The 23,583-nt window shown below is 54.9% G+C and overlaps 3 protein-coding genes across 3 annotated transcripts in view; 1 reads left to right on the top strand and 2 right to left on the bottom strand.

The window, feature by feature from the left end:
* LOC101089975 (zinc finger protein 780B) overlaps positions 1–3,322 on the bottom strand; it is a 77,576-nt gene extending 74,254 nt beyond the window's left edge. Inside the window, exon 1 of the mRNA XM_045047269.1 lies at positions 2,637–3,322. The gene's annotated coding sequence lies outside the window, so the exon portion shown is untranslated. The remainder of the gene's footprint in view (positions 1–2,636) is intronic.
* Positions 3,323–3,477: 155 nt separating this feature from the next.
* MAP3K10 (mitogen-activated protein kinase kinase kinase 10) lies at positions 3,478–20,290 on the top strand. Its single transcript, XM_023245041.2, is given in 11 exon segments — positions 3,478–4,254; positions 4,256–4,724; positions 8,467–8,647; positions 11,661–11,809; positions 12,262–12,437; positions 13,497–13,743; positions 15,330–15,446; positions 17,284–17,455; positions 17,560–17,672; positions 18,048–18,701; positions 19,689–20,290. Coding segments are annotated over 11 exon segments (2,814 nt in total). The 5' UTR covers positions 3,478–4,041; the 3' UTR covers positions 20,012–20,290.
* A 271-nt stretch (positions 20,291–20,561) lies between these two features.
* TTC9B (tetratricopeptide repeat domain 9B) lies at positions 20,562–22,701 on the bottom strand. Its single transcript, XM_003997802.4, has 3 exons — positions 22,287–22,701; positions 21,556–21,738; positions 20,562–20,689 (listed from the first exon to the last, which is right to left on the bottom strand). Exons 1-3 carry the CDS (start codon positions 22,699–22,701, stop codon positions 20,562–20,564), a joined length of 726 nt encoding a protein of 241 aa, XP_003997851.1.
* Positions 22,702–23,583: the final 882 nt, after the last annotated feature.

The following is a 23,583-nucleotide window of genomic DNA, read 5'->3' as shown; positions in this document are numbered from 1 at the left end:
GAAGTTGAAATCATAGAGACCTACCAAAAAGGCATCATGCATGGATGATCTTAAGGTCAACTTCCCCCAAATGTTTCAAGAGCAGGTAACTCCAATATATCACAAGCCATTCCAGATTGCAGAATAAGGTAAATGATTTCCCATAAGAATAATGTAGATGGCAGAAAAACCATCTGATCACATTGATAAGTGCATAAAAAGCATTTGGTAAAGGTCAACACCTGCTTTTTAAAAACCTACTAGCAAATCAGAAATAGAATTTGATAAAGGACTTCTACTCGAAATCTGAAAACACCATACCTCATAGTGAAACCTTGGTGTTAATCCTTCAAAAATCTCGGACAACACAAGAATGTCTATTATCACCACTACCAATAACATTGTATTGAAACTCTTCGCCAAAGGGGAAGGGGTGAGAAATGAGTTATAAAGGTTGGAAAGAACTAAACTGGCATTTTGTTACCCTAACAGGATCCTCTAGCCAGGAAAGTATGGAGAATTAGCTGTCTAGCTATTCTAAAACAAGTAAGAGGGAGTTCAACAAAGTAGCCAGATCCAAGATCAGCAGTAAAAATGCAAGAGGAGTAATTGATTAGGGGAAAAAAAAAAAAAAGATCCAAGTCATAAATAAATAAGTAAAAATAGTAAAGTCCCAGTGAGTGAACCAGAGAAACATGTACAAGATATCCCAGGAGAAAATCAAACCTATGTCTAAGATGGAAGGCTCAATATTACTAAATCACAAATTCTCCCCCAAATCAATAACTTATTCATTTACAATCCCAATCAAAATCCAAACCATCTGTTATGGAATTGACAAATTCCATCCCACTCCCCATTCCCACTGCAGGACCCACCAGGTTTAGAATCAAGTCAAGGCTCCTTGCTCACCCGAGTCTAGGCATTCACTGGGAAACCACGTGTTCTGCTGCCCACCTGCCTCTCTGATTTGAACCCATAAGCAATTGGTAAACAGAGTAACAATGTGGGCATAACACAAGCATGTTGGTCAATATGCAATTTTTCTCCGGGAAGTTAATATTTTGAAGCAATCAGTGACAAGCTTTCTCAGACTTAAAAGGGAAGCCTTGGTGATCAAAGAAGATCTTCACACACACACACACACACACACACACACACACACACACACAGCTAAAAATCTGCAGAACTGTCTTCCTTTAGATCCACAGTGACTTGTTTTAGTGGTTTCAAGGATCATAATGCTTGCTACAATGTTATGGTATGTGGTAAAGCTGTGAATGCAGATGAAGAAACCACAATGATATTTTCTCATATTAAAATGACAGGTTGATGAAAGCAACACCTTAAATCAGATTTTTAATTTTGATGCAAATGGTTTCCATTAGAAATTAATATCTACATGTGATATATATATATATATATATATATATATATATATGTACACATACATATACATACACATACACACACACACACACAATCATGCACACACAACGGGATATTACTCGGTGATCAAAAAGAATGAAATCCTGCCATTTGCAACAACATAGGTGGAACTAGAATGTATTATGCTAAGCGAAATAAGTCAGAGAAAGATAAATATCATATGACTTCACTCATATGTGGAATTTAAGGAACAACACAGATGAACATAGGGAAGGAAAGGAAAGGGAAGGAAAGGAAGGGAAGGAAAAATAAGATAAAAAGAGAGAGGGAGGCAAAGCATAAGAGACTTTAAATACAGAGAACTGAGAGGTGTTGAGGGGGATGGGCTAAATGCGTGATGGGCATTAAGGAGGGCACTTATTGGGATGAGCATTGGGTGTTCTATGTAAGTGATGAATCCCTGGGTTCTACTCCTCAAATCATTATTACACTATATGTTAACTAACTTGGATTTAAATAAAATTTAAAAATTAAAAAATAATAATAAAGCCAGAAAGTTTTCAAAGAAAGAAAAGGAAAGAAAAGAAAAGGAAATTAATATATCCAGACCAGCATCTCTGAGAAGGAAGCACAAGCCCCATAAGATTGCAAAGAAGGCACTGAAGATGTTGCTAAGCGCAAACCTCCGTGGAATTTTAACTGTGCTAGTATTTCTTTGAGAATCATTATTGGTCTCGTAGCACTCTGATTATGAAGTTGCCAGTGTTTTGAGCAATCTAACCCTAGTTTTGTTTTTTTTTTTTTTCTTCTTCCCCATAAATTCTTGTTATGTTTAGTGAACTGTTTTGTAGAACTCCAGGGCTTTTCAGGAACGCATATATCACTCATGGCAGAACTGCCTATAACTCAGAATAAGGGGGGACTCTGTCTTCAAACAAGCATTCTTGATAGTTCCTATGTTTCCCTGATGGGTAGACAAGAGACCAGGTACTCACTTCTAAGAGTGGAACAACTTCCCAGGAGCAGGGGCAGGGTCTGGAACTTGGGAAGCAGAGCACCTCATGGTTCCTCTTTTATCTCCTCGCTCCAGACTTCCGGGCCAGTCGGGAGAAACCACGTGAAAAGGCCCAGAATTTTGCCGTTTACAAGCTTACAGATCTTGAGCAAGTCACTGAATCTCTGCAGGACTCAATATCCTCATTCTTTAAATGGGAAGGCAGTGTTTTGTTTGTTTTTAAATCATGTTTGTTTTTAATTTTAAAACCTACCTTTGAGTCTTGCTTTTGCCATTTACAGTTCTGTGACCTTGGACAAGTGACTTTGCTTTTCAATGCATCATCTGTAAAATGGGGGCTTTGCGAGAATTTGATGATACCATGCAAAGCGCTTAGCACAAGATGCGCATTAAGCCCCAATAGATTGAAGTTCCTATTACGAGAGGCGGGGAGTTCTGACTGCTGAGGTGGAAGAAACCAGAGCTGGTGGGGAAAGACATGGCTGTGATTTCCCAACGGACAGTGAACACGTCCTGCCAGCCCCATCTTCCCTGCTGAGGCCTCGCCATCAGCCGAATCCCCTAGGTGGCAGGAGCCACCAACCCTTCTCCAACGTTTGAGGCCGCCTCCCGCGGCGCTTGTCCCGGAACGGACTACATTTCCCGGCGTGCACCTCGGGTCGGGGCCCGAGGGGACGGGCAGCCAAGGGGACCGTGCTCCAGCCGCGTTAGAGGCTGCAGCCAGTAACCACCACTCACGCAGCTCCTCTATTTCGCTTTGCGAAGCCGGTCCGCCACCGTCAACCCCATCTTGAGCCGCGGACCCGCAGGGTCTGTGAGGAGCGCTTGGCGCCCGCCTCCTTCCCTCCTCCCGGCATCTGGCCCACCGGGTCCCAGGGAGGGTCCGAGGCCAAGCTTATCTCCTCGGGAGGATTCCTTCGGCCTCGTGGGGTCCCCACTGCGGCCCGAGGCTGGCAGCGGGGTTCTGGGAGCTAGGGGAACAGCCTCGAGGCCGCGCAGCCGGAGACTACAACTCCCAGGCGGCACCGCGGCGGCGGCGGCGGCGGCGGCGAGCACGTCACTCAGGCACCGCCGGCGGCCCCGGGAAGCGGCGCGGGCGGGGGCAGGGCTGGGGCCGACCGGGAGGCAGGTGCTGAGGATGGGGGCAGCCCGGCCGCCCCGCGCGTGAGAAGGCCGAGGGGCGCGCCACCCCATCCCGGGGCGGGCGCCCCCGGGGCCCCGCCACCCCCACCCCGCCCGGCGGTCGTGGCCCGGGATGCGGAGCCGGGGGCCGCCGGTGGAGCTGCGCGGGGTGAGAGGCGTGGGGAAGGGGGCTGCCTGCTTCCCTCACCCTCGTCCCCCACCGGCGGGCCCCGGCAGGAATTGGGGAGCCGCGCGGCCAGGCCCTCTTAGCGCCCTGACATTTGGGGGAGACAGGTGAACCCGCCACCCTATCCGCACCCCGCCCCGCCTGGGCAGCTGAATCAGAGGGGACGACCCTGCCCTTTTAAGGAGGCTTTTTCTTGCTCCTGCGGAGGGCCCCCGCCCCCAGCCATGGCCTCCAGGAGCCCCCTAGAACCCGCAGGGACTGCCCCCCATCCTGGCCGCCGGGGCCCGCCCTCTGCATCCCGCGGGCAGCCTGTGTGAAGCGGCCTCCCGCAGCCCCCGGCCCCTCCCCCATGGAGGAGGAGGAGGGGGGGACGGCCAAGGAGTGGGGCACGACCCCCACGGGGCCCGTCTGGACCGCGGTGTTCGACTACGAGGCGGCGGGCGATGAGGAGCTGACCCTGCGGAGGGGCGACCGCGTCCAGGTGCTTTCCCAGGACTGTGCGGTGTCGGGCGACGAGGGCTGGTGGACCGGGCAGCTACCCAGCGGCCGTGTGGGCGTTTTCCCCCAGCAACTACGTAGCCCCTGGCGCACCCGCCGCGCCCGCGGGCCTCCAGCTGCCCCAGGAGATCCCCTTCCACGAGCTGCAGCTAGAAGAGATCATCGGTGTAGGGGGCTTTGGCAAGGTCTACCGGGCCCTATGGCGCGGCGAGGAGGTGGCTGTCAAGGCCGCCCGGCTGGACCCTGAGCGGGACCCGGCAGTGACAGCAGAGCAGGTGCGCCAGGAGGCCAGGCTCTTCGGAGCCCTGAAGCACCCCAACATCATTGCCCTCAGAGGCGCCTGCCTCAGCCCCCCACACCTCTGCCTGGTGATGGAGTATGCCAGGGGGGGCGCACTGAGCAGGGTGCTGGCGGGCCGCCGGGTGCCCCCTCATGTGCTGGTCAACTGGGCTGTGCAGGTGGCCCGGGGCATGAACTACCTACACAATGATGCCCCTGTGCCCATCATCCACCGGGACCTCAAGTCCATCAACAGTAAGTGGTGTCCTCCCCCCAAAACTTGCTTCCACCGAATCTTAGGAGGTCAAGCCTAGGTGGTGGGAAATGGGGACACCAGAAGATATTGCCTAGGGCAAGAAGGGGCAGCGGTATACCTTCCGGGCCAAGTGAGGGAGGAAAAGGAGGCTTGGAAAGGTTGAAGGACCGCCTGTCTCCCAGGCTAAGAGTCACAGTAGCTTAATAAGTATGTATCCATGAACACTGTGACAGGCCCTGAACTCCTAGCATGGACAGCACAGGGCCTGCCCTCATGGCACTCACTGTCCAGCCATGATGCCAGGGTCCACCGGGCAGAGACCGAAAGAATCTAGCCTGGAGTCAGAGTTTCTGACTATTTACTATTTACATTTGGGGCTGGATGATTGTAGGAGGCAGTTCTCTTGTGGGTTGTTTAGCAGCATCCGTGGCTTCTAGCTGGTAGATGCCATTAACATTCTCCACCAAAGACCAAAACTTGTCTCCAGACATTGCCAAGTGTCTCCTCGGGGTTGAGAACCACTTCCTGGAGTCCTCTCAGGCCTCTGCCCCAGCCAGAGTGAGGGAGGAGGGAAAGGGATGTGCCTTATGTAAAAGCTTCCAGGCTGCCTGGCTTATCACAGGCTCTCAAAACTTGATTGGTTGGTCGAATGGGGACTGGGGCCAGCAGGAAGAGAAAGCTCCCCAGGACCCACCTCTAGATCAAGGAGCTTCTCACGATGTCAGCACATATTAGTTGAGCACCTATTAACAGGAGCCCAACAGGGACCAAGACCGCAGTGGCCTCACCCATTTCCGGAGCGCCTGTTGTGTGCCACACCCAGTCCTGCGTCCTAAGGATATAGCGGGGGAAGAATCCTACCTTCCTGGCTCTCCCAAGCTTCCTCTACCCCATCTCACTCCCTTTCATTTCTGCATGCATCTATTCTTTCATTTTTCATTTGGTGTTTGCTGGGCCAAGTCATGTGCTAAGGAGAGGGATCAACAGGGAATGAGGCCAGCATGTTCCCTGCCCTCCCTGGAAATGTGAGGATTTCCCCTTTGTTCTCACATTTGGACTCCCACATCTCTTCTGATTCCTGTCAGTTCCACACCCTGAAATGTGTTTGAATCCGTCCCGCTATTTCTGCAATGTTGCTATGCAGAGCCACGACCACTGCGAGACCCTAGAACAGAGGGAGTGGTCTTCCTTACCTTCCAGGCCTTACACTTGTACACCAACCGAGCTGCCAGGTGCTCAAGGTGTGCCAAGCCCTGTGGCGGGGCCAGGGAATTGAGCAAAGACAGACACAGATGGTTCCTGCCTCCCTGATGCTTAGACTCCTCTGACATGCTGGGCAAATAGAGGCAGGACCACCAGCATGCTCCCCTTGAAGGCTGGGGTGCCTTCCTGGCCTCTCCTCACCCCTCTGATTCACAGCCTGAAGGTGGGGTATAAGGACATGCCCCCAGGCCTCTAGGTTTTCCTGTAGCCAGTGCCACCTGGATATGGCGTTGTTGGGGCTCCTTAGGCCAGGGCTTCCTGCTCAGCCAATGGGACAAGTCCATGCCCAGGACAGGTCACAGGGCCTCCACAGCACAGCTTCCTCCATTCATCTTTCCCTAGGAGCCCCTTGTCTGGTGTCGCTCGTACATTGGTTCATTCAACCGATAATTCTGAAGCAAAATTAAATATACTAGGCCCTATCTTACGCGCTGGGATTACAGAAGTGACCCAGGCAACATCTCCCCACGTAGAAGTTATGGTCTAGTAAACAGAAGTAGATGACTGATATTTAGGTAGGTAGGTAGGTAGGTAGATAAAATTTCCAGATAAGATCAGGGGGCTCTGAAGAAAATAAAACAGGCAGAAGGAGCTCTTTGAATCAGATGGTCAGGGAAGGCAATACTGGAGCAGGGACCTGAAAAAAGAGAACCCAGCCTTGCAAAGGTCTGGGCAGAGCAAAGGTCCTGAGGTGGAAATAAGCATGCCTTGCTGGAGAAACAGCCAGGAGACCAGAGGGGTTGGAAGAGGAGGAATGAGGGAGGGGTAGAAGATGAGGTCAGAAAGGTAGGCAGGGCCCAGATCATAATGACCTTGGAGGCCATGATGAGGATTTGGGGTTTTGTTTTGTTTCGTTTTTAACGTAGTGGAAGCCATCAGAAGATTTTAAGCAAGGGATGATGCAGAAATGAAATATAAGACCATAGTGTGTTCCATCTGTCACAGGGTCACCCCACCAACAGAAGAGGTGGGGACTCAAGAAGGGAAGCATGGAGTCACATGCTAGAGAGTCGAGGGAGGCTTCTGGGCTTTGATGATAGTAGAATTAGCTCACTGTTGTTATGACAGGAGAAGTCACCAGGAATGGTCAAAGATCTGGGGGGAGAAGTAAAGGCCAACTATGGCCACATCACACACTAATAATAATAGCTAACATTTTTAAAGGGCCTACTGGTGCTTCACCTTACTACAACCCTATAAGGTAAATACTATTATCATCCCCACTTAACAGAGGAGAAATCCTAGCGTTAAGAAGAATAAATCATACAAGGTTATGCAGCTGATAAGCGGCAGAGCTGGGATTCACACCCAGGCAGGCCTGTACACTTTGGGGCCTGTTTGATACATGCTGGTCGAATATCATAGCAGTTAAGAGATTGGGCTCTAATGACAGATGTAGGTCAGGTCTTTGCCCCACAGTTTTCTAGCTATACACTCTTGGCCAAGGGACTTCATCTCTTTGAGCCTCAGTTTGCCAGTCGATAAAATGGGTTGCTTTCTAGATAATCCATGTAAAGGCCTAGCACAGTGCCTGCCATATCATAGGCCGCTGATAAACACCAGCCATGATTATAATTGTTGTTAGTAATAGCCCTAGACAGCAAGTTGGAACCATTCAATATGCTTGGGGGATATAGCCGTCAGACTTTGTCACAGTAATGCTGCGTAGCAAACCACCCCCAAAACTCAGGGTCTTAAAACTTGATGTCATTTATTGCTTCTCACACACACGTGGGCCTGATGGAGCGTGAGCTGACTTAGGCGGGCCTCAGCAGGGAAGACTTTACTCCAAGTACCTCCCATCTACCTTGGACCAGCAGGCTGGCCGAGGCATGGTCTCGTGGTGATGGCAGGCAGATAGGTGAGGCCTCTTAAGGCCTAGGCTTCGAAATGGCATTCTGTCACTTCTGCCTTGTTCTGTTGACCAAAACAAGTCCTAGGGCCAACCCAAGGTAAAGGAGGAGGAAATAGACTCTTCCCCTTCCGTGGAAAGGAGTGCAGAGTCAGGTGGTGAAGAAGGTGATGCAGAAAGGGGTAGATCTGGGCCCCTGAATGCAGTCTGCCACAGGGGTGACAAAGGCAAAGGAGAACCACGTTCATCCCTTCTGCTCAGAGTCTAGTTCCCACCTCACTGGTGGCCAGGAATTCAAGGCCTGAACAAAGGAGAACCAAGGCTTTGGGCTTTGGCTACCCACCTTTCACGGAGCTCCCCAGAGCCCAGGTTAGAATCAGGAGGGAAGCAGACCCAGAGGAAGCTCCTCCTCCTTCATGGGAGCTTGGGGCAGGGATCCGACTGGCATGGAAGCGTCCACGATATTCCAGACCAGGAAAGGACCTGCTGCAGAGGGGGGTAACTCATGGTTACTCATGGTTAGAGGGAGAGAACAAGTAGGAGATTTCAGCTGAGGCAGGCGGGCAGGACACTCAGGTCTGCAGCCCAGAAGGTTGGGGTGACCCATCTTTCTTCCTGCCCCACAGTTCTTATTCTGGAGGCCATCGAGAACCACAACCTCGCAGACACGGTGCTCAAGATCACGGACTTCGGCCTCGCCCGCGAGTGGCACAAGACCACCAAGATGAGCGCTGCAGGGACTTATGCCTGGATGGCTCCGGAGGTTATCCGTCTCTCCCTCTTCTCCAAAAGCAGTGATGTCTGGAGGTGCTGATGGTGGGGCTGGGGAATCCGGAAATGGGGGAGGGGAGGAGGGTGTTTCAGAGTGGGAGGGACAGTCTCCTGCGGAAGCTAGGATCCAGGCCTCACAGAGAGGCCCCCTGGCAAGGTCAGACCATCAAAGCACCAAAGCAGGTGTCTGCTTGCTGAAGTGGCAGCTGAGAAGGACTTGGATTCGAGCGGAAAATTACGAAATACAGAAATAGGATGTCAACACCAAGGGCCCCTCAGACACCATCCAGTACAGCACCCCACTTGTCAATAGGAAATTGAGGCTTTGGAGGCATCCTTTCATCCTTCCTTCCTTGCTTCCTTGCTTCCTTGCTTCCTTGCTTCCTTCCTTCCTTTCTTCCTTCCTTCCTTCCATCCATCCATCCATCCATCCATCAGCACTGGGTGCTAGGGATACCGCAGTAAAAAAAATCTAGACACATTTCCTGCCCAGAGGAAGAGTAAATAAATAAACAAATACACAAGAAGCTGGGGGGAGGGGGGGAGCTGGTTTTAAGTTAAAAAGTTGTAAAATAATTTTCCAAAGATAAAGAGTTAATCCACCAGAACAAAGCATGAGATAGTATTAAGAGCCGGGAGGTAAATCGAAAGCACTCTGAGGGCTGGAGGATGATGTTAGGGAAGGCTTTTCTGAGAAATGACACTTGAGCTGAGTTTTGGATGATGGTAAGAAGGAGCCACCCATGCAGAGTTTGGGGGAAGAAGCTTCCCAGGCAGAGGGGACAGTGCCCACAAAGGCGGTACTGACGTGAGAACGAGCTTGGTCTATTCCAGACACAGCCGTGAGGCCGGGGGACTGGAGCAGAGGAGGCAAGGAGGAAGGTGGTAGAAAATGACATAGGAGAGAGAGCGGGGGACCCCGCAGATGAGGGACCGGACGCCAGGCTTTATTCTAAGTGCAGCGGAAAGCCATTAGGAGCATTTATGAATGGCACAATCTGGTTTAGCATTGCAAGGCTCCCTCGGCTGTAGGATGCAGAATGGATTGTGGGGGACAGGAGCGGGGGCAGGAGGCCAGCGAGGAGGCTGTTGCCATCTCACCAGTGAGACTTGATGGCGACAGCAGATACTCTCCAGCCTGGGGCCTTCTACTGGGAGGGAGCCAAACCCAGGTCAGTCCCCAGCTAAGGCTCCAGATGGACCAAGTAGCAAAGTCATGGCTTCTGGGCAGACAAATCAGACAGGAAGTCTCCACTAGAGCAGTGCAGCTCTTTGGGGAAGGTTCTAACTGGCTTTCCATTAGGCATTCATTTGCCGTACCAAACTGCACAGAGCCATATCTCCGTGGCAAGGAGCAGAAAATCCCCAAATAAAAACAAGCCTGAAGTTTCTGCTCTCCTGTAAAGCCCAGGACTGATGTGGTGCTCCCGGTGACAGGAATTCAGGGTCCTATGTCAGGGTTCCTCAACAGGGGCGTCACTGACATAGAGCAAGGTAATTCTTTCTTGCGTGGTACTGCCCTGTATTTTTTAGGATGTGGTTCCCAGCCACCAAACATCATAGCGCTCCCCGGTCCTTGTGACAATCAAAACAGCCTCACAGGTTTCCAGCAACACAGGTGAGGTGGAGGGTTCACACCACCCCCAGTTGAAAGCCATTAGTATTTTCTTCCACCTTGTGTGGTCTCCATTCCAAAGCTCACTTCATCATCCAAAACGGCTGCTTGAGCTCCGGCTTTTATGTCCACATCACAGCAAGCAGGCAGGAAAAGAGGAAAGGACACCAATTCTCCTTAAGGACTCTAAACTTCTAAACTTCGGGACTCCGAGGACTCTCTTTAACTTCCTGGAAGTTAGTTGCATATTACACGTCCTCCCGCACCCCACTGGCCAGAACCATCGCCATATGGGCATGCTTAGCTGCAAAGGAGGATGGGAAATGATTTCAGGCAGCAGATGCCCAGCTCACATTCACCAGTGCTGGCACTGAGAACGACAGGGAGGCCGTCAGCCGTAGGAGGGCAGAGGTGGTGTCCATCTTGGTCCAGTGCCCAGAATAGCGTCTGGCACACAGCAGACATTTATATGTCAAATGCACGCGTGGATGTGGGGGAGCTCGGGGACTCACTGCATGCTGGACACCGCACAAAATGGTGTTCAGTTTACTGGAGAAGGTGGACCGGCAGGTGACCGGAGCACAGTGGTGCGTGCTCCAGTGTTGTGTATCCTTCAAGGACACCGTCATGGGCATCAAGCATGAGCCCAAGTGTGGACTGAGACCAGTCCGCTTACTAGCTGTGTGACATTGAGGCAGACAGTTTAACCTCTCTGTGCCTGCACCTGTCCCCCGGCTAAAACGGGGGTCATACCAATACCTTCTGCCTTACAGGGCTGTTGTGAGGATTACTGAGAGCGCCTAGCACAGTGCTGGCCTGGAGTAAGTGCTTTATAAATGTTAAATAGTGTTAACTTGTTTTTAGAGGTAAGTGCTGAGGGTTCTGTGGGAACATAGAGGAGGGGGTCTCTCATCTAGCTTTGGAGGCTGTGGAATCAAGGAAGCCTCCCTGGGAGAGGGGACACCTGAGTTTTGACTGAAAGAACAGTTACACACAGGGAAGGATGTTCTTGATGAAGGAGACAGCATGTGCAAAGCCAGAGGTTAGGAAGAACAGGGCTTAGGGCTTGTTCAACTTGTTCAGCGAAGCTGGGGTTGGTACGGGGGCAAGAGGGCTTAGAGGCAAAGTGGCCGGGGACGTCAAAGGTCAGGGCTAAGAAAAGTGGCTTTGTCCAGGGGGTACAGGTGAGACACTGAAAGTTTTCAGACAGGGGTGAGGAAAGAGAGGCAGAGCAAAGGCAAGACATCAGACAGCCAACCCCACCACATCTATTTGAGATCAGGCCAGCGGAGGTCAACCATGTTCTCGTGGCCTCATCAACCAGCGCCGGATGTGGGGGTGAGGGAGGCCCACCACGGGACCGGAGGCAGGGATGGGGTGTAGGTGAGCATGGGGGTGGGCTGCGGCATCACCCTCCCTCTTCCCCACCTGCAGCTTCGGGGTGCTGCTCTGGGAGCTGCTGACGGGTGAGGTCCCCTACCGTGAAATCGACGCCTTGGCCGTGGCATATGGCGTGGCTATGAACAAGCTGACGCTGCCCATCCCCTCCACGTGCCCCGAGCCCTTTGCCCGCCTACTGGAGGGTGAGCCAGGGCCCTGTGGAGATAGGCTCAGCTTGGGTGGCAGGGGCCCTCGGGCCAGACCTCACCCCTTCACATCCATCCATACCGGTGGGCCCAGGAGTGAGGGAGAAGGGGCTGCAACCATTGGACCACAAACTGTCTCCCCTACAGTTGGCTCTGTGTCCCCCAAACTGTTGTTCCAGCCAGGCCCACAGCCCTTGAGGGCACCTGTTAGCATTCGCTGGCCCTGGGATTCTTCCCTGATCCTTGATTCGGCCACAAGTGAGGGAGCAAAAGCCAGGTTTCACTGTAATGTTGCCAGGAATTTGGCTTTGAATTCCTTCCCTCAGTTCCATGGAAGTTGTTTGTCCACAGTCCCCTGAAGTCCTGTCTTCCACAAAGCAGGGTGATGCCCTAGAGCATGGCCACTGACCTCTCCACCCCCACTGCTGTCCCCCCCACCCCCACCCCAGAATGCTGGGACCCAGACCCCCATGGGCGGCCAGATTTCGGCAGTATCTTGAAGCAGCTTGAAGTCATCGAGCAGTCAGCCCTATTCCAGATGCCACTGGAGTCCTTCCACTCGCTGCAGGAAGACTGGAAGCTGGAAATTCAGCACATGTTTGATGACCTCCGGACCAAAGAGAAGGTGAAGGCAGGGGGCACAGTGGGAGGGATGGAGCAAGACCCTTGCATTTCTGATGCCTTTGGTGGGGCAGAGTCCCTTCTCCTGAGCCCCAGTCTTTGGGTCCATGCAGGGCTAAAGGGGCCTTTTTTGCGTATTAAGAAAGGGGCCTGTTGGCAGATTAATAAGAAAAAGGCACCCTGCACTGATGCTCTTACAAGTGATACTGCCTGATGTCTGGGATTGGTTTAAATTTTTTTTTTTTAATTTTTTAAGTTTATTTATTTGAGGCAAAGAGAGCACGCAGGGAAGGGGCAGAGAGAGAGGGAGAGAGAGCATATCCCAAGCAGGTTCCGCACTGTCAGACTCTGCACTGTCTGCACGGAGCCTGACACAGGGCCTGAACCCACGAACTGTGAGATCATGGCCTAAGCCAAAATCAAGGGTCAGATGCTTAACTGACTGAGCCACCCAGGCACCCCTAAATTTTTTTTAATGTTTTATTTATTTTTGGCAGACAGAGTACAAGCAAGGGAGGGACAGAGAGAGAGAGAGAGACACAGAATCTGAAGGAAGCTCTGTCTGCACAGAGCCAGATGCCGGGCTCTAACTTGTGAACTGTGAGATCATGACCTGAGCTGAACTCAGACACTTAACTGACTGAGCCACCCAGGCACCCCTGAGATTGGTTTTAAAACACAACAGCGAAAATGGGAGGGAGGGAGAGAGGGAGGAGACAAGGAAGAAGATACGTGAAAAAAGGTTTGCCAAGTAAAAAGAGTTGTTTAGGTGGAATGATGAGAATTGGGGGCACTATTCTGTCTCTGCTTTTGTGGATGTTTGAAATTTTCCAAATTGAAGAGTCAAAAACTTAAAGGTGAAAACTAAAACCACCCCTTTCTTTGGGCTAATACAGCCTGGAGCACCGGCGACCAGCTTGGCTGGTGAAGAGTGAGTTGGATTGTGCCCCCAATTTGCCCCTTAGCAGGACGCCCTTGTGCTGTGCCCCCAGCAGACCCAGTAGCCCCCAGGTCCATCCCCAAGGGGCTGACAGGTGAGCCCCTCGCCCCATCTTCTCTCCAGGAACTCCGGAGCCGTGAGGAGGAGCTGCTGCGGGCGGCCCAGGAGCAGCGCTTCCAGGAGGAGCAGCTGCGGCGGCGGGAGCAGGAGCTGGCCGAGCGCGAGATGGACATCGTGGAGCGTGAGCTGCACCTGCTCATGTGCCAGCTGAGCCAGGAGAAGCCCAGGGTCCGCAAACGCAAGGGCAACTTCAAGCGCAGCCGCCTGCTCAAGCTGCGGGAAGGCGGCAGCCACATCAGCCTGCCCTCCGGTACCGCCCACACGCCTTACACGGCCCCCAGGGGCTGCTGGGAGCGTTCCTAACGCGGGGTTTACCTCCTCCTCCTATTTTTTTGAAAACTTTTCTATTGCTGAATGTATCACACATGTGGAAAGGGGCCAGAAACCCGTCTAGCTTACTGGGTTAGTATAATCACCCCCACCCAAGCAGAGAGAACCCGCAGCCACCCCACATGCCCCGCCACGCGCTCCCTCCCAGCACAAACCCCCGGCTGCCCGCCAAGAATAAGGGCATTCACGTCCTTACTTTTTAAAAATTGTTATTGTTTTGTCTTCTTTTTTTTTTTTAATCTTTTAATCAGCTTTTTTTCCCCCTTGCATCTTTTATTCTGCAGCATTTCCCACAGTCTGGAGGCTGCTGCTTGCGTCTCCCCAGTATGACTTACCTTGTCCTCTGTCCCCTAAATTTCCTATTAACTGGTATTAAGTTAAACTATGTGAAACTGCTGATGCCCGGCCCTTTTTGACCAAAACCAAAACAAGTTTCATGTGGATCAACCCAATAGGTTTGTCTCAAGGCATAATCAGTTTCAAGTTCCCGTTCGGTCTCTTCCCCACCCCCACCCCCCAAAGATCGCTTCTTAGGTAACATGACCCCGCTCACCCATCATAAGACATGATGTCTGCTCAACCCTCTCTTTGTAATGTTATAAGCCATCATGCAGTGACCAGCACAGCACTGGCCAACAGATATCTAATGCAAGCCACATGGCTAATTTTAAATCTAGTAGCCACCTTAAAAAAAAAAAAAATGGAAAAGGGAAAAAATGGAAAAGAAACAGGTGAAATTGACTTTAACAATATATTTTATTTAGCCTGATATATCCAAAATGCTACAGTGTCACATGTATCAATACAAGAAAAATTGTTAGAGATTTTAACCTCTTTTTTTCCACACCCAATTCTTGAAATCCAGCGTATATGTTATGGTTACAGTGTACCTTGGTCCAGACGCTTAATTTTCCTCAAAAATACTTGACCTGTATTTGGGTTTCGTGAAATTTATAGTTGAAAAAAAGTTGATTCACATCCCCAAGATTTGCATCAAACATGCTTAAATGTTTTCAATAACCGAACTGAGGATCCATTTTTAAGTTTAAATTTAGATTAATTGCGACTACACAGATAGGTTCAAACTCTCCAGCGGCTCAGATGCAGTGGCCACACTGCAAGTGCTCAGTGGCCACTTGTGGCTAATAGCTGCCACGCTGGACACTTAGGCCTAGATCTGTAGTCAATCCTTAGTTAATTAAGGACCCCATTAGGATCCTTCCTCCCCAATTCAAGCGTGCGCCCGAGGTCTCTGGAGGGCTCATCATGGTTACATGGCTGTGCTTCACCCCAGAGCTGCCGATTCAGAGGGCCTGAGGATGAGTGCTGCCCCTGAGGTTTGCAGTTGACGTGGATGCCGCCGCTCTGGAGACCACAGTTTGCGAACCCCCGTTTAAGGAATGAAAACAGTGGCGTTCCATTCTGGCATTCCTTCTATCCCACAAGGGGAACTTCTCCAGTTACCCACGGAGCATCTTGCTCAGGAAAGTCTCTTTCTTTCCACAGGCTTCGAGCATAAGATCACAGTCCAAGCCTCTCCAACCCTGGACAAGCGGAAAGGATCCGACGGGGCCAGCCCCCCTGCAAGCCCCAGCATCATCCCCCGGCTGAGGGCCATTCGCCGTGAGTATCTCCCAAGGCCCTGACCAGTCAGTAGTCCACAACGTTCTGTGGACATTTACTGGGCACCGAGCTGGAGGAACAACAGGGACAAGACAGGCGGGGTCCCCTCCCTCATTCTCATCAGGGGTCAACAGACACTAAAGTGGTACATATACTATAGTGATAAGCTCTACAAAGGAAAGCAGGGAAGGGAAATAAAAGAGGAGAGGTGCTGTTTTACATCAGGAAGGCCTGTGTAGGGAGCTGGGGTTTGAGCAGGGACCCGGGTGGTAAGAAGGAGCGAGGGGGGTCAAGATCCGAAAGAAGCGTGTCCCTGCAGGAGGGAACAGCAAGGGCCAAGGCCAGGGGTGGGAATAAGCAAGGCATGTGTATGGTCCTGGGAGGCCAGCTCGATTGGACTGGAGTGAATGGCAGGGAGAGGAGTGGGTTTGTGGTCAAGGTTGCAGGGGGCCAGGTCTTGCTGGGCCTAGAGAACCGGGCTCGCTAAGGAACCTGAACTGGATTGTATTCTAAATGCAGTAGGGGCCATGAGCCGGGCAGTAATGTGATAAAACGCACCTTGTCCCTCCGGCTGCTGTGAAGGGTGTGGACTGTGGGAGGCTGGAGCGATAGGGGAAGACAGGAGACAAGGGGAGCGGACCGGACTGGGGCTGTGGGCGGGAGACGGGGCTACGCGGCAGAGGCACAGCCAGCCCGGTTTGCTGATGGGCAGGATACGAGGCTGATCCCCTCAAATCTGTTCTGCCCCATCGGTCACCCCTGGCTTTGCCCCACATATCACCCCCTTCACACCTCTGTCGGGACCCCTGCTTGTACCAGGCCCCAGAGGTCATTCTCATGGGGACACCAACAAAGACAATGACCATGTGGTGACAGTACTAATGTCAGGGTACTTTCAAAGTGTGGGAATGAGAGCGGTAGACTCTCCAGGGAACAAACTCCTCCACAGCTGGAGGCTTGAAGAGAAAACTGGCAACGAGGCTGGGAAAAGGACTGAAAGGAACAGAGTTCCAGGTGAAGGGAACAGCCTGTGCAAAGGCATGGAGGTGTGGAAACACCCACCTGGGAAATGATAGACATGGGGTCCCAATCAAGGCACTCATTGCCCTCTGCCTGCATACCCAGACTCCATTTCCTCTCTCTCCTCCTTTTCTCCCTCCCTCCACACCAGCCCCACAGGCCTCCTGGCTGCTCTAAACACCCTAGGTATGGCCAGCCACAGGGCCTTGGCCTAAGCTATTCCCTCTGCCTGAAATGCTCTTCTCCCTTGTATCCACTTGACTCACCCCCTCACCTCCTTCACATCTTTGCTCAGAGTCTTCCTTGTCAAACATGACTTTTCCTACCTCTCAGACTCCTTTCCTGCTCCGTCTCCCTCACGGCACTTACCGCCTGTCAACTCCCTACACAAATCACTCACCTAGTATGATTCTTGTTGGTCATCTGTCTTCACCCCTAAAATGTAAACTCCCAAGAGCAGGGGGTTTTCTCAGCTTTGCCCACTACTGTCTTCTCAGCACCTCCCATGGGGCTTGGCATATGGCAGGTGCTCAGCAGACATGTGGGAATGAATAGATGGCTGATGGGCTTCGCTGTGAGGAGTGACGGGAGACAAAGCTGAGGGAAGGCAGGGAAGTACATGCAGAGCCTCTACTGTCAGGCTGAGGAGCTAGGACCTTGTCCTGACAGCAGTAGGGAGCTATGGAAGGATTTAGAAAAGGGAAGGGTTGAAGATCCTTTGGACTTCTGGTGGACAGTGGATGTGAGAGTGAGGGGGGGAGCCCAGTGGGGACAGACTGTCCAACACCCAGTAACCAAGTGGCTTTTCTTGGCCCAGTGACTCCCGTGGATGGCGGTGGCAGCAGCGGTGGTGGCAGCGGTGGTGGCAGTGGGACGTGGGGCCGCAGCGGGCCCCCAAAGAAGGAAGAACTGGTTGGAGGCAAGAAGAAGGGCCGGACCTGGGGCCCCAGCTCCACCCTGCAGAAGGAGCGGGCTGGAGGGGAGGAGAGGTATAGGCACTGGGAGCCCACCCCTGGCCCTGCACGTTGCCCCCAGGCCCAGGCAGCCAGGAGGCCTGCATTGCAACCGTCCCTATCTCTGGTGCCCCCTGCAGGCTGAAGGCCCTGGGGGAAGGAAGCAAACAGTGGTCATCCAGTGCCCCCAACCTGGGCAAATCCCCCAAACACACACCGATCGCCCCAGGCTTCGCCAGCCTCAATGAGATGGGTAAGAGGGTGAGGGTGTCTTTAAAATGGAGAGGGAGGGGCATCCGGAGGGAAACAGAACTCAAGACGAAGAGGTGACCATCCCCCCCCCCCCCCCCCCCCCCCCCCCCCCGCACTGGGAGGAGGAATCCGATTTCACTGGACCAGTGGGTAGGAAACATTCCCAAAATGGGGGAAGGGCAGCCCCAGGGTGCAGGGTCATTCCTAGAGGCTTTGGGAGGAGAATGATTTGAGAACCACGTTTAATGGGACTTGGTGGCCTCACTGGCAGAAGGGGCTTTCTGGGCAGCCCCTTGCCCACCAAGTCTCCGGGGGCGGCGGGGGCTGCGGCCAGGCCCAGCCCTGGAGGCGATTGACGGCCCTCTCCCACTTGCAGAGGAGTTCGCGGAGGCGGACGGAGGCAGCAGCGTGCCTCCCTCCCCCTACACCACCCCGTCCTACCTCACGGTGCCGCTGCCCGCCGAGCCCTCCCCGGGGGCGCCCGCGCCCCTCTCCCGGCCCGGGCACGGCGGCCGGCGGCGCTGCGAGCTGGCTCTGCTGGGCTGCGCCACGCTGCTGGGCGCCGTGGGCCTGGGCGCCGACGTGGCCGAGGCGCGCGCGGCCGACGGCGAGGAGCAGAGGCGCTGGCTCGACGGCCTCTTCTTCCCGCGCGCCGGCCGCTTCCCGCGGGGCCTCAGCCCGCCCGGGCGCTCGCCCGGTCGCCGCGACGACGCGGCCCCCGGCCCGGGCCTGGCGCCCTCGGCCACCCTGGTGTCGCTGTCGTCCGTGTCCGACTGCAACTCCACGCGTTCGCTGCTGCGCTCCGACAGCGACGAGGCCGCGCCGGCCGCGCCCTCCCCGCCGCCCTCCCCGCCCAGCACCAACCCCCTGGTGGACCTGGAGCTGGAGAGCTTCAAGAAAGACCCCCGCCAGTCTCTCACGCCCACCCACGTCACGGCCGCGCGCGCAGTGAGCCGCGGGCACCGGCGGACGCCGTCTGATGGGGCGCTGGGGCAGCGGGGGGCGCCTGAGCCCGCGGCTCCCCGCCCTGGTGAGTGAGGCGCCCACACCCAGGGCGCAGAAAACCGACCCTTCTCCCCTAACCCCACCAAAGTCCCAGGTCCCAGCCCAGCGGCGACGCCCTAGATGTCAGGGTGGCCTCTTGCTTAGCATGGGGGGAAGGGTCTGTGTCCCCATGGTCCTCACTGCTAGAGGCACCGTGGGCCCCCAGGTGATTGAGACCCAGGAATGCTGGAGAGGTGGCAAACTAATGCCTCCAGGGCCCAGGTGGGTGGCATTAATGGCAACAGTAACAACTATGGGTAACACTCATGTGCTAGACACTGTTCCCTCTACATTTTTTATGTTTATTTTGAGAGAGAGAGAGAGAGAGAGAGAGAGAGAGCCTGAGCCGGGGAGGGGCAGAGACAGGGGAGAGAAAATCCCAAGCAGGCTCCATGCTGTCAACACAGAGCCCAGTCTGGGGCTCCAGCTCACAAACTGTGAGATCATGACCTGAGCCGAAATTAAGAGCCAGGTGCTCAATGGACTGAGCCACCCAGGCGTCCCTCTATAATTCATTAACAAAGACAAAGGTGATTAGGACAGGAGTTAACTACCTACTACCAGGCACTGTGCTACGTGCTTTGTTGTTTTATTTAACCCTCACCTATGTAGTGAGCTGCTGTCATCACCATTCAGAGATAGCGTCATGCCTCAGGTCTCCGTGTGCGCACACACCCAGTGCCACATGCATAAGAGGCTTCAGACGGATGAGGGCTTTCTGTATCTAGAGGGATGACGAGGAAACAGGCTCTGATAGGTTAAGGAATATGCCCAGAGTTGCACCCAGTTGCATGAGCAGTTCGGAGTCGTAGGGGCCTAGGTGAAGGTCCCACCCCTCCTGGAAAGTGGGCCCAAGAAGAGCAGCAGATACCTCAAAAGATGTCAGAGACCCCAATGCTCATGTGATGATCCTGGCTTTTAAATGCCATCCTCTGGCCCACCCCGTTGACCTCATCTGATCCTCTCTTACCAGGCCCTCGAGACCCCCTGGACTTCCCCCGCCTGCCCGACCCCCAGACCTTGTTCCCGACCCACCGCCGGCCCCCCGAGTTCCCTGGCCGCCCTACCACCCTGACCTTCGCCCCAAGACCCCGGCCGGCTGCCAGCCGGCCCCGCCTGGACCCCTGGAAACTGGTCTCCTTTGGCTGGACACTCAGCATCTCGCCTCCCAGCAGGCCGGACACCCCAGAGAGCCCTGGACCCCCCGGCATGCAGCCCACGCTGCTTGACATGGACATGGAGGGGCAGAGCCAGGACAGCACAGTGCCCCTGTGCGGGGCCCACGGCTCCCGCTGAGGCCTGCCCCCCACCGCCCGCCTGGGCAGCCATGAATGTAGCGCCCCAGGCCCCGCCCCAGCCTACCGCGACACAAGGCAGGGGAGGCCCTGGGCAGGATACTCTATTTATTGGGGAAGGGGGGAGGGGGTCACTTAATTTATTCCTTTGTACCCCAGAGGGTGGGGCCCTGTGCCCACCCTGCAGTGAGGGGGGAGGGTGGGCAGGGATACTCAGGGACAGGGCACATCATAGGGATTCGGCACAAAATGCAGCATTAAAGGTAACCCCTGCCCCCTACCGCTCTTGGCTGTGTCTTTCCCCAGGCCCTGGTCCTGGGGCACCCCACTAGGATCCCCCCCATCCCACACTTCCTCCCTGAGCCTCTGGGTTTCTGGGGTCCAGGGGGTGAAGCCCAGGTGCACATTCCCTCTCCGCCTCCCCGTCCCCACAAGACACCACACAGAGGCTACAGTCACCAGTGACAAGTGCTTTACCAGCAAACACGTGAGTCAGGGGAAGTTACATGGTGAGGTGGGAGTGGGGGTAGCGACAGTCCCCCAGGTTGGCCTTAGCCTATGACATCCCGATTCCCTGGCCCCGCCCCGGCCCCAGCCCCGGCCCCACTGTCTTCCCGCTGGAGGCTGCGACGGTTCATCTTCAGCTGGGTCAGCTGGATGTAGCGCAGGACATTGGTGTCTGCAGGGGAGGCGGGCACGGCATCATCTGGGTGTCCTGGGGCAGCTCGCACCTCATGGTCCCCAGCCTTCAGTGCCCTCCACCCCCAAGCACAGCTACTGTTGCCAAAGCCTTTACCCCAAAACCCCAGCCACAACAGGCAGAACGGGGGCTTTTCTTTTGCTGTGCCCTCTGCCAGGAATGCCTCTGCTCACAGACTTCTGTCGTACTCCCTCCCCGCCCCGCCAGCCTCCCGTAACATCTGCCTGTTCTCTCTAAACCTCTCACCAGGAAAACCAGTCTTGCCTCTGCCCCCACAGCCCTGTGTCCTGTACCTGTTGTGCGCCCTTTTCATTGGCTCTCAATACGAGACTATTGTCTCTGCACCACGCCCCCCCACACACACACACACGTGCACCCTGTGATGTCCCAGAGGGCAAGCAACAAGCCTCCAACTGGGCCAAACCTGCCCCTCCCACCCCTGCCCCTGCAAACGTCTTGTCATTGCCCACCCTGGGTCTGCCTCCCTGCGAGTGCTCAACAAGTAGCGGGTGGGTGAAGCGCCCGGGTGAAGAGGTGAGTGAGTTGGGTTCGTGAGCGGATGAATGAGTGGGGGGTGAGTGGATAGGGAGTGGCTGAGTAGGTGAGTGGGAGGCTGAGGATGAGTCAGTGACTGAACCGATGGGAGGTGGTTGGGTGGATGTCAGAGGAACATGGGTGAGTGAATGGGGGGTGAGCGCCTGCGTGGGTGGGTAAGCAGTAGGTGGATGGAGAGGTGAATGCTGGGGAGGAGGCACAGCACTCCCTTGAAGCAGCTCGGCTCTGATCCTCCCTTGTTCCCTTGTTTGCTCTGCTCCAGCCCCTTTCCCTGCTTTGTCCACCCTCACCTGTGGGCTCCCGGCTGCGGGCCTCCTGCAGGTAGCGCAGCGCGCGTGCATAGTCGCCCAGGTGGTAGAAGGCAATGCCAGCGCGGTAGGTGGCCTTGAAGTTGCCCTGCTGCTTCTCCAGGACCTTGAGACAGTACTCGCGCACCCGCTCATAGTTCACCAGCTCCGACTGCAGCAGGCAGGCTGCGGGGACACCGGAACCGGTGCTCACGGAGCCTGACGGCACCCCCAGAGCTCATCTGACTGCTAGGAGCCTGGCCTTCAGGCTGCAGGAAGCCCCAGCCCTTTCCCTTGGCTGAGCCGGGCCTGAGGGACTGCTCAGGCCCCCGGGGCCGCCAATCTTCTGACCAATTGGGATAGAATCGTTCTGCGCCGCCGCTAGAGGGCGCGAAAACAGACAAGCGCTCCCGGGCAATTAGCTGGGAAGTTTCTGCAGGGGAGAGTACTAAACACAATCTCAGGTGAGGGGTGGGGCCTTGAATCGGTAATCCAGGGTAAGATTTTCTCATCTGAGGTTCGCAGGTGACAGCCCAGAGCCCATTTCTTGCCTCCCAGCCCTTCCATCCCTGTGTCCCCCTACGTCCCCAACGCCTCTCCTTGATAAATTCTGGGGTCTCCCTTCACAGACCCCAGGTCTGTTTCATTCAAGCCTCCAGTCCCCCGCTCAAGGCTTCATGATTGCCCGTCACTCCCTACTCCTCTCCCGTATGCGTCCCCCGACGGCCCCGTACCCGTGAGAGAGTCATAACATTCCACCTCCGTGTTCTCCACCAGGCGCCGCTGCTCCTCGCTGAGGCGGGCTGGCCCCGGGCTGCTGGCGGGCCCGGGGGCGGGGGCGGGCAGACCTCCAGGGCGGGCTCCCTGCGCCGCCTTCAGCTGCAGCAGTGCCCGGTGATACTTGCCGATGGCTTCCCGGAACTTCTTCTCTCGGTAGCAGCGCTGGCCCTCCGCCTTGAACGCCACGGCGGCCCGCAGGCTGCTGTCGAGCGCCGCGCCCAGGCCTCCCGACGGCTCTGGGGCAGGGCTGGGCCGAGCCGAGCCATGGCGGGGGCCCGGGCCCGGCGGGGAGAGGGCGGGAGGCGGGCGCGGCGGAGGCTCCGGGGCAGCGCTGAGCATCAGCACCGGGGACAGCGCGCCGCGCTGCATTGTGGGAAACTCCTGCGGCCGCCGCTGCAGCTACCGCATCGCCCCCCGCGGGGCCGGTCCCCACCCTTTCTCCGCCCCCGCACCTCCGGCAGTCGACTCCGCCTGCCCCCTATGGGTCTAGAGAACCCCCTCAGGACTTTCCCATTCTATCCTCCAAATCAGCCCCAGCCCTAGTTCTTCCGCCGGCCTCTCCCTTGTTCCCACTCCCCTTACCTCCCACCCTCCTGCCTGCTCTCCTCCCCCATGCCCAAAGCTCCCAAAGCTTTCTAGAAGGAAAAGACAAGTCTTGGGGAAAGAGCAGGAAGAGATCAACCTCGTTGGAAAACTGGTTTTCAGACCCCTGGTCATTTCCCATATTTGGATAAGAACACAGGTTATGGACTCAGGCTGCCCAGAGTCAATTCCCTGCTTATTTTCTCACTAGTTGTAGCACTTGGACACATCACCCAAATTTACCTGGGACTCTATATCCTCGTCAGTAACGTAAGACAATGATAGCAGCTTGCAAACCCATTTGTCATCTATGCAACAAATACTCACTGATATATTTTCTGTGACCAGTTCTGGTCTGGGTGATGCCGGGAAAGAGCAGCTACTGAGAGAGCCTTGGACCCTACTCTCTCTGAGCCCCTAGTCCGTGGGGAGACAGACCAGTGACCCGACAGTGACAGCCCAGAGTGGGCTCGCCCAGGAAGCTCAGACAAAGTGGCCAGGGTGGGATAGGGAGACACAGGCAGGGGGTTGAGCCCTGGATGGGGGAGACACAACAGGTTGTCAGGGTCCAGAGGAGGTGCCTGCCCTAGACTGAGGCGGTGAGTGAAGGCTTCCTGGAGGAGGGGATCACTCTATGAACCAAAGAGATCTGCTTCTTGTCCTGAGTTC

This window comes from Felis catus, chromosome E2 (genome assembly GCF_018350175.1).
Source record: "Felis catus isolate Fca126 chromosome E2, F.catus_Fca126_mat1.0, whole genome shotgun sequence".
Lineage (NCBI taxonomy): Eukaryota > Metazoa > Chordata > Mammalia > Carnivora > Felidae > Felis > Felis catus.
The sequence above is the reverse complement of the archived record's forward strand: the minus strand, read 5'-3'. Positions and strand labels throughout refer to the sequence as shown.

Excerpts from the sequence above, each read along its gene's own strand:
- TTC9B (XM_003997802.4), bottom strand. The coding sequence starts at position 22,701 with ATGCAGCGCGGCGCGCTGTCCCCGGTGCTGATGCTCAGCGCTGCCCCG. Across the intron at positions 21,739-22,286 it reads ATGTTATGACTCTCTCACGG|CCTGCCTGCTGCAGTCGGAG; the intron begins GTACGGGGCCGT and ends GTGTCCCCGCAG. Across the intron at positions 20,690-21,555 it reads CCGCAGCCGGGAGCCCACAG|ACACCAATGTCCTGCGCTAC; the intron begins GTGAGGGTGGAC and ends CCTCCCCTGCAG.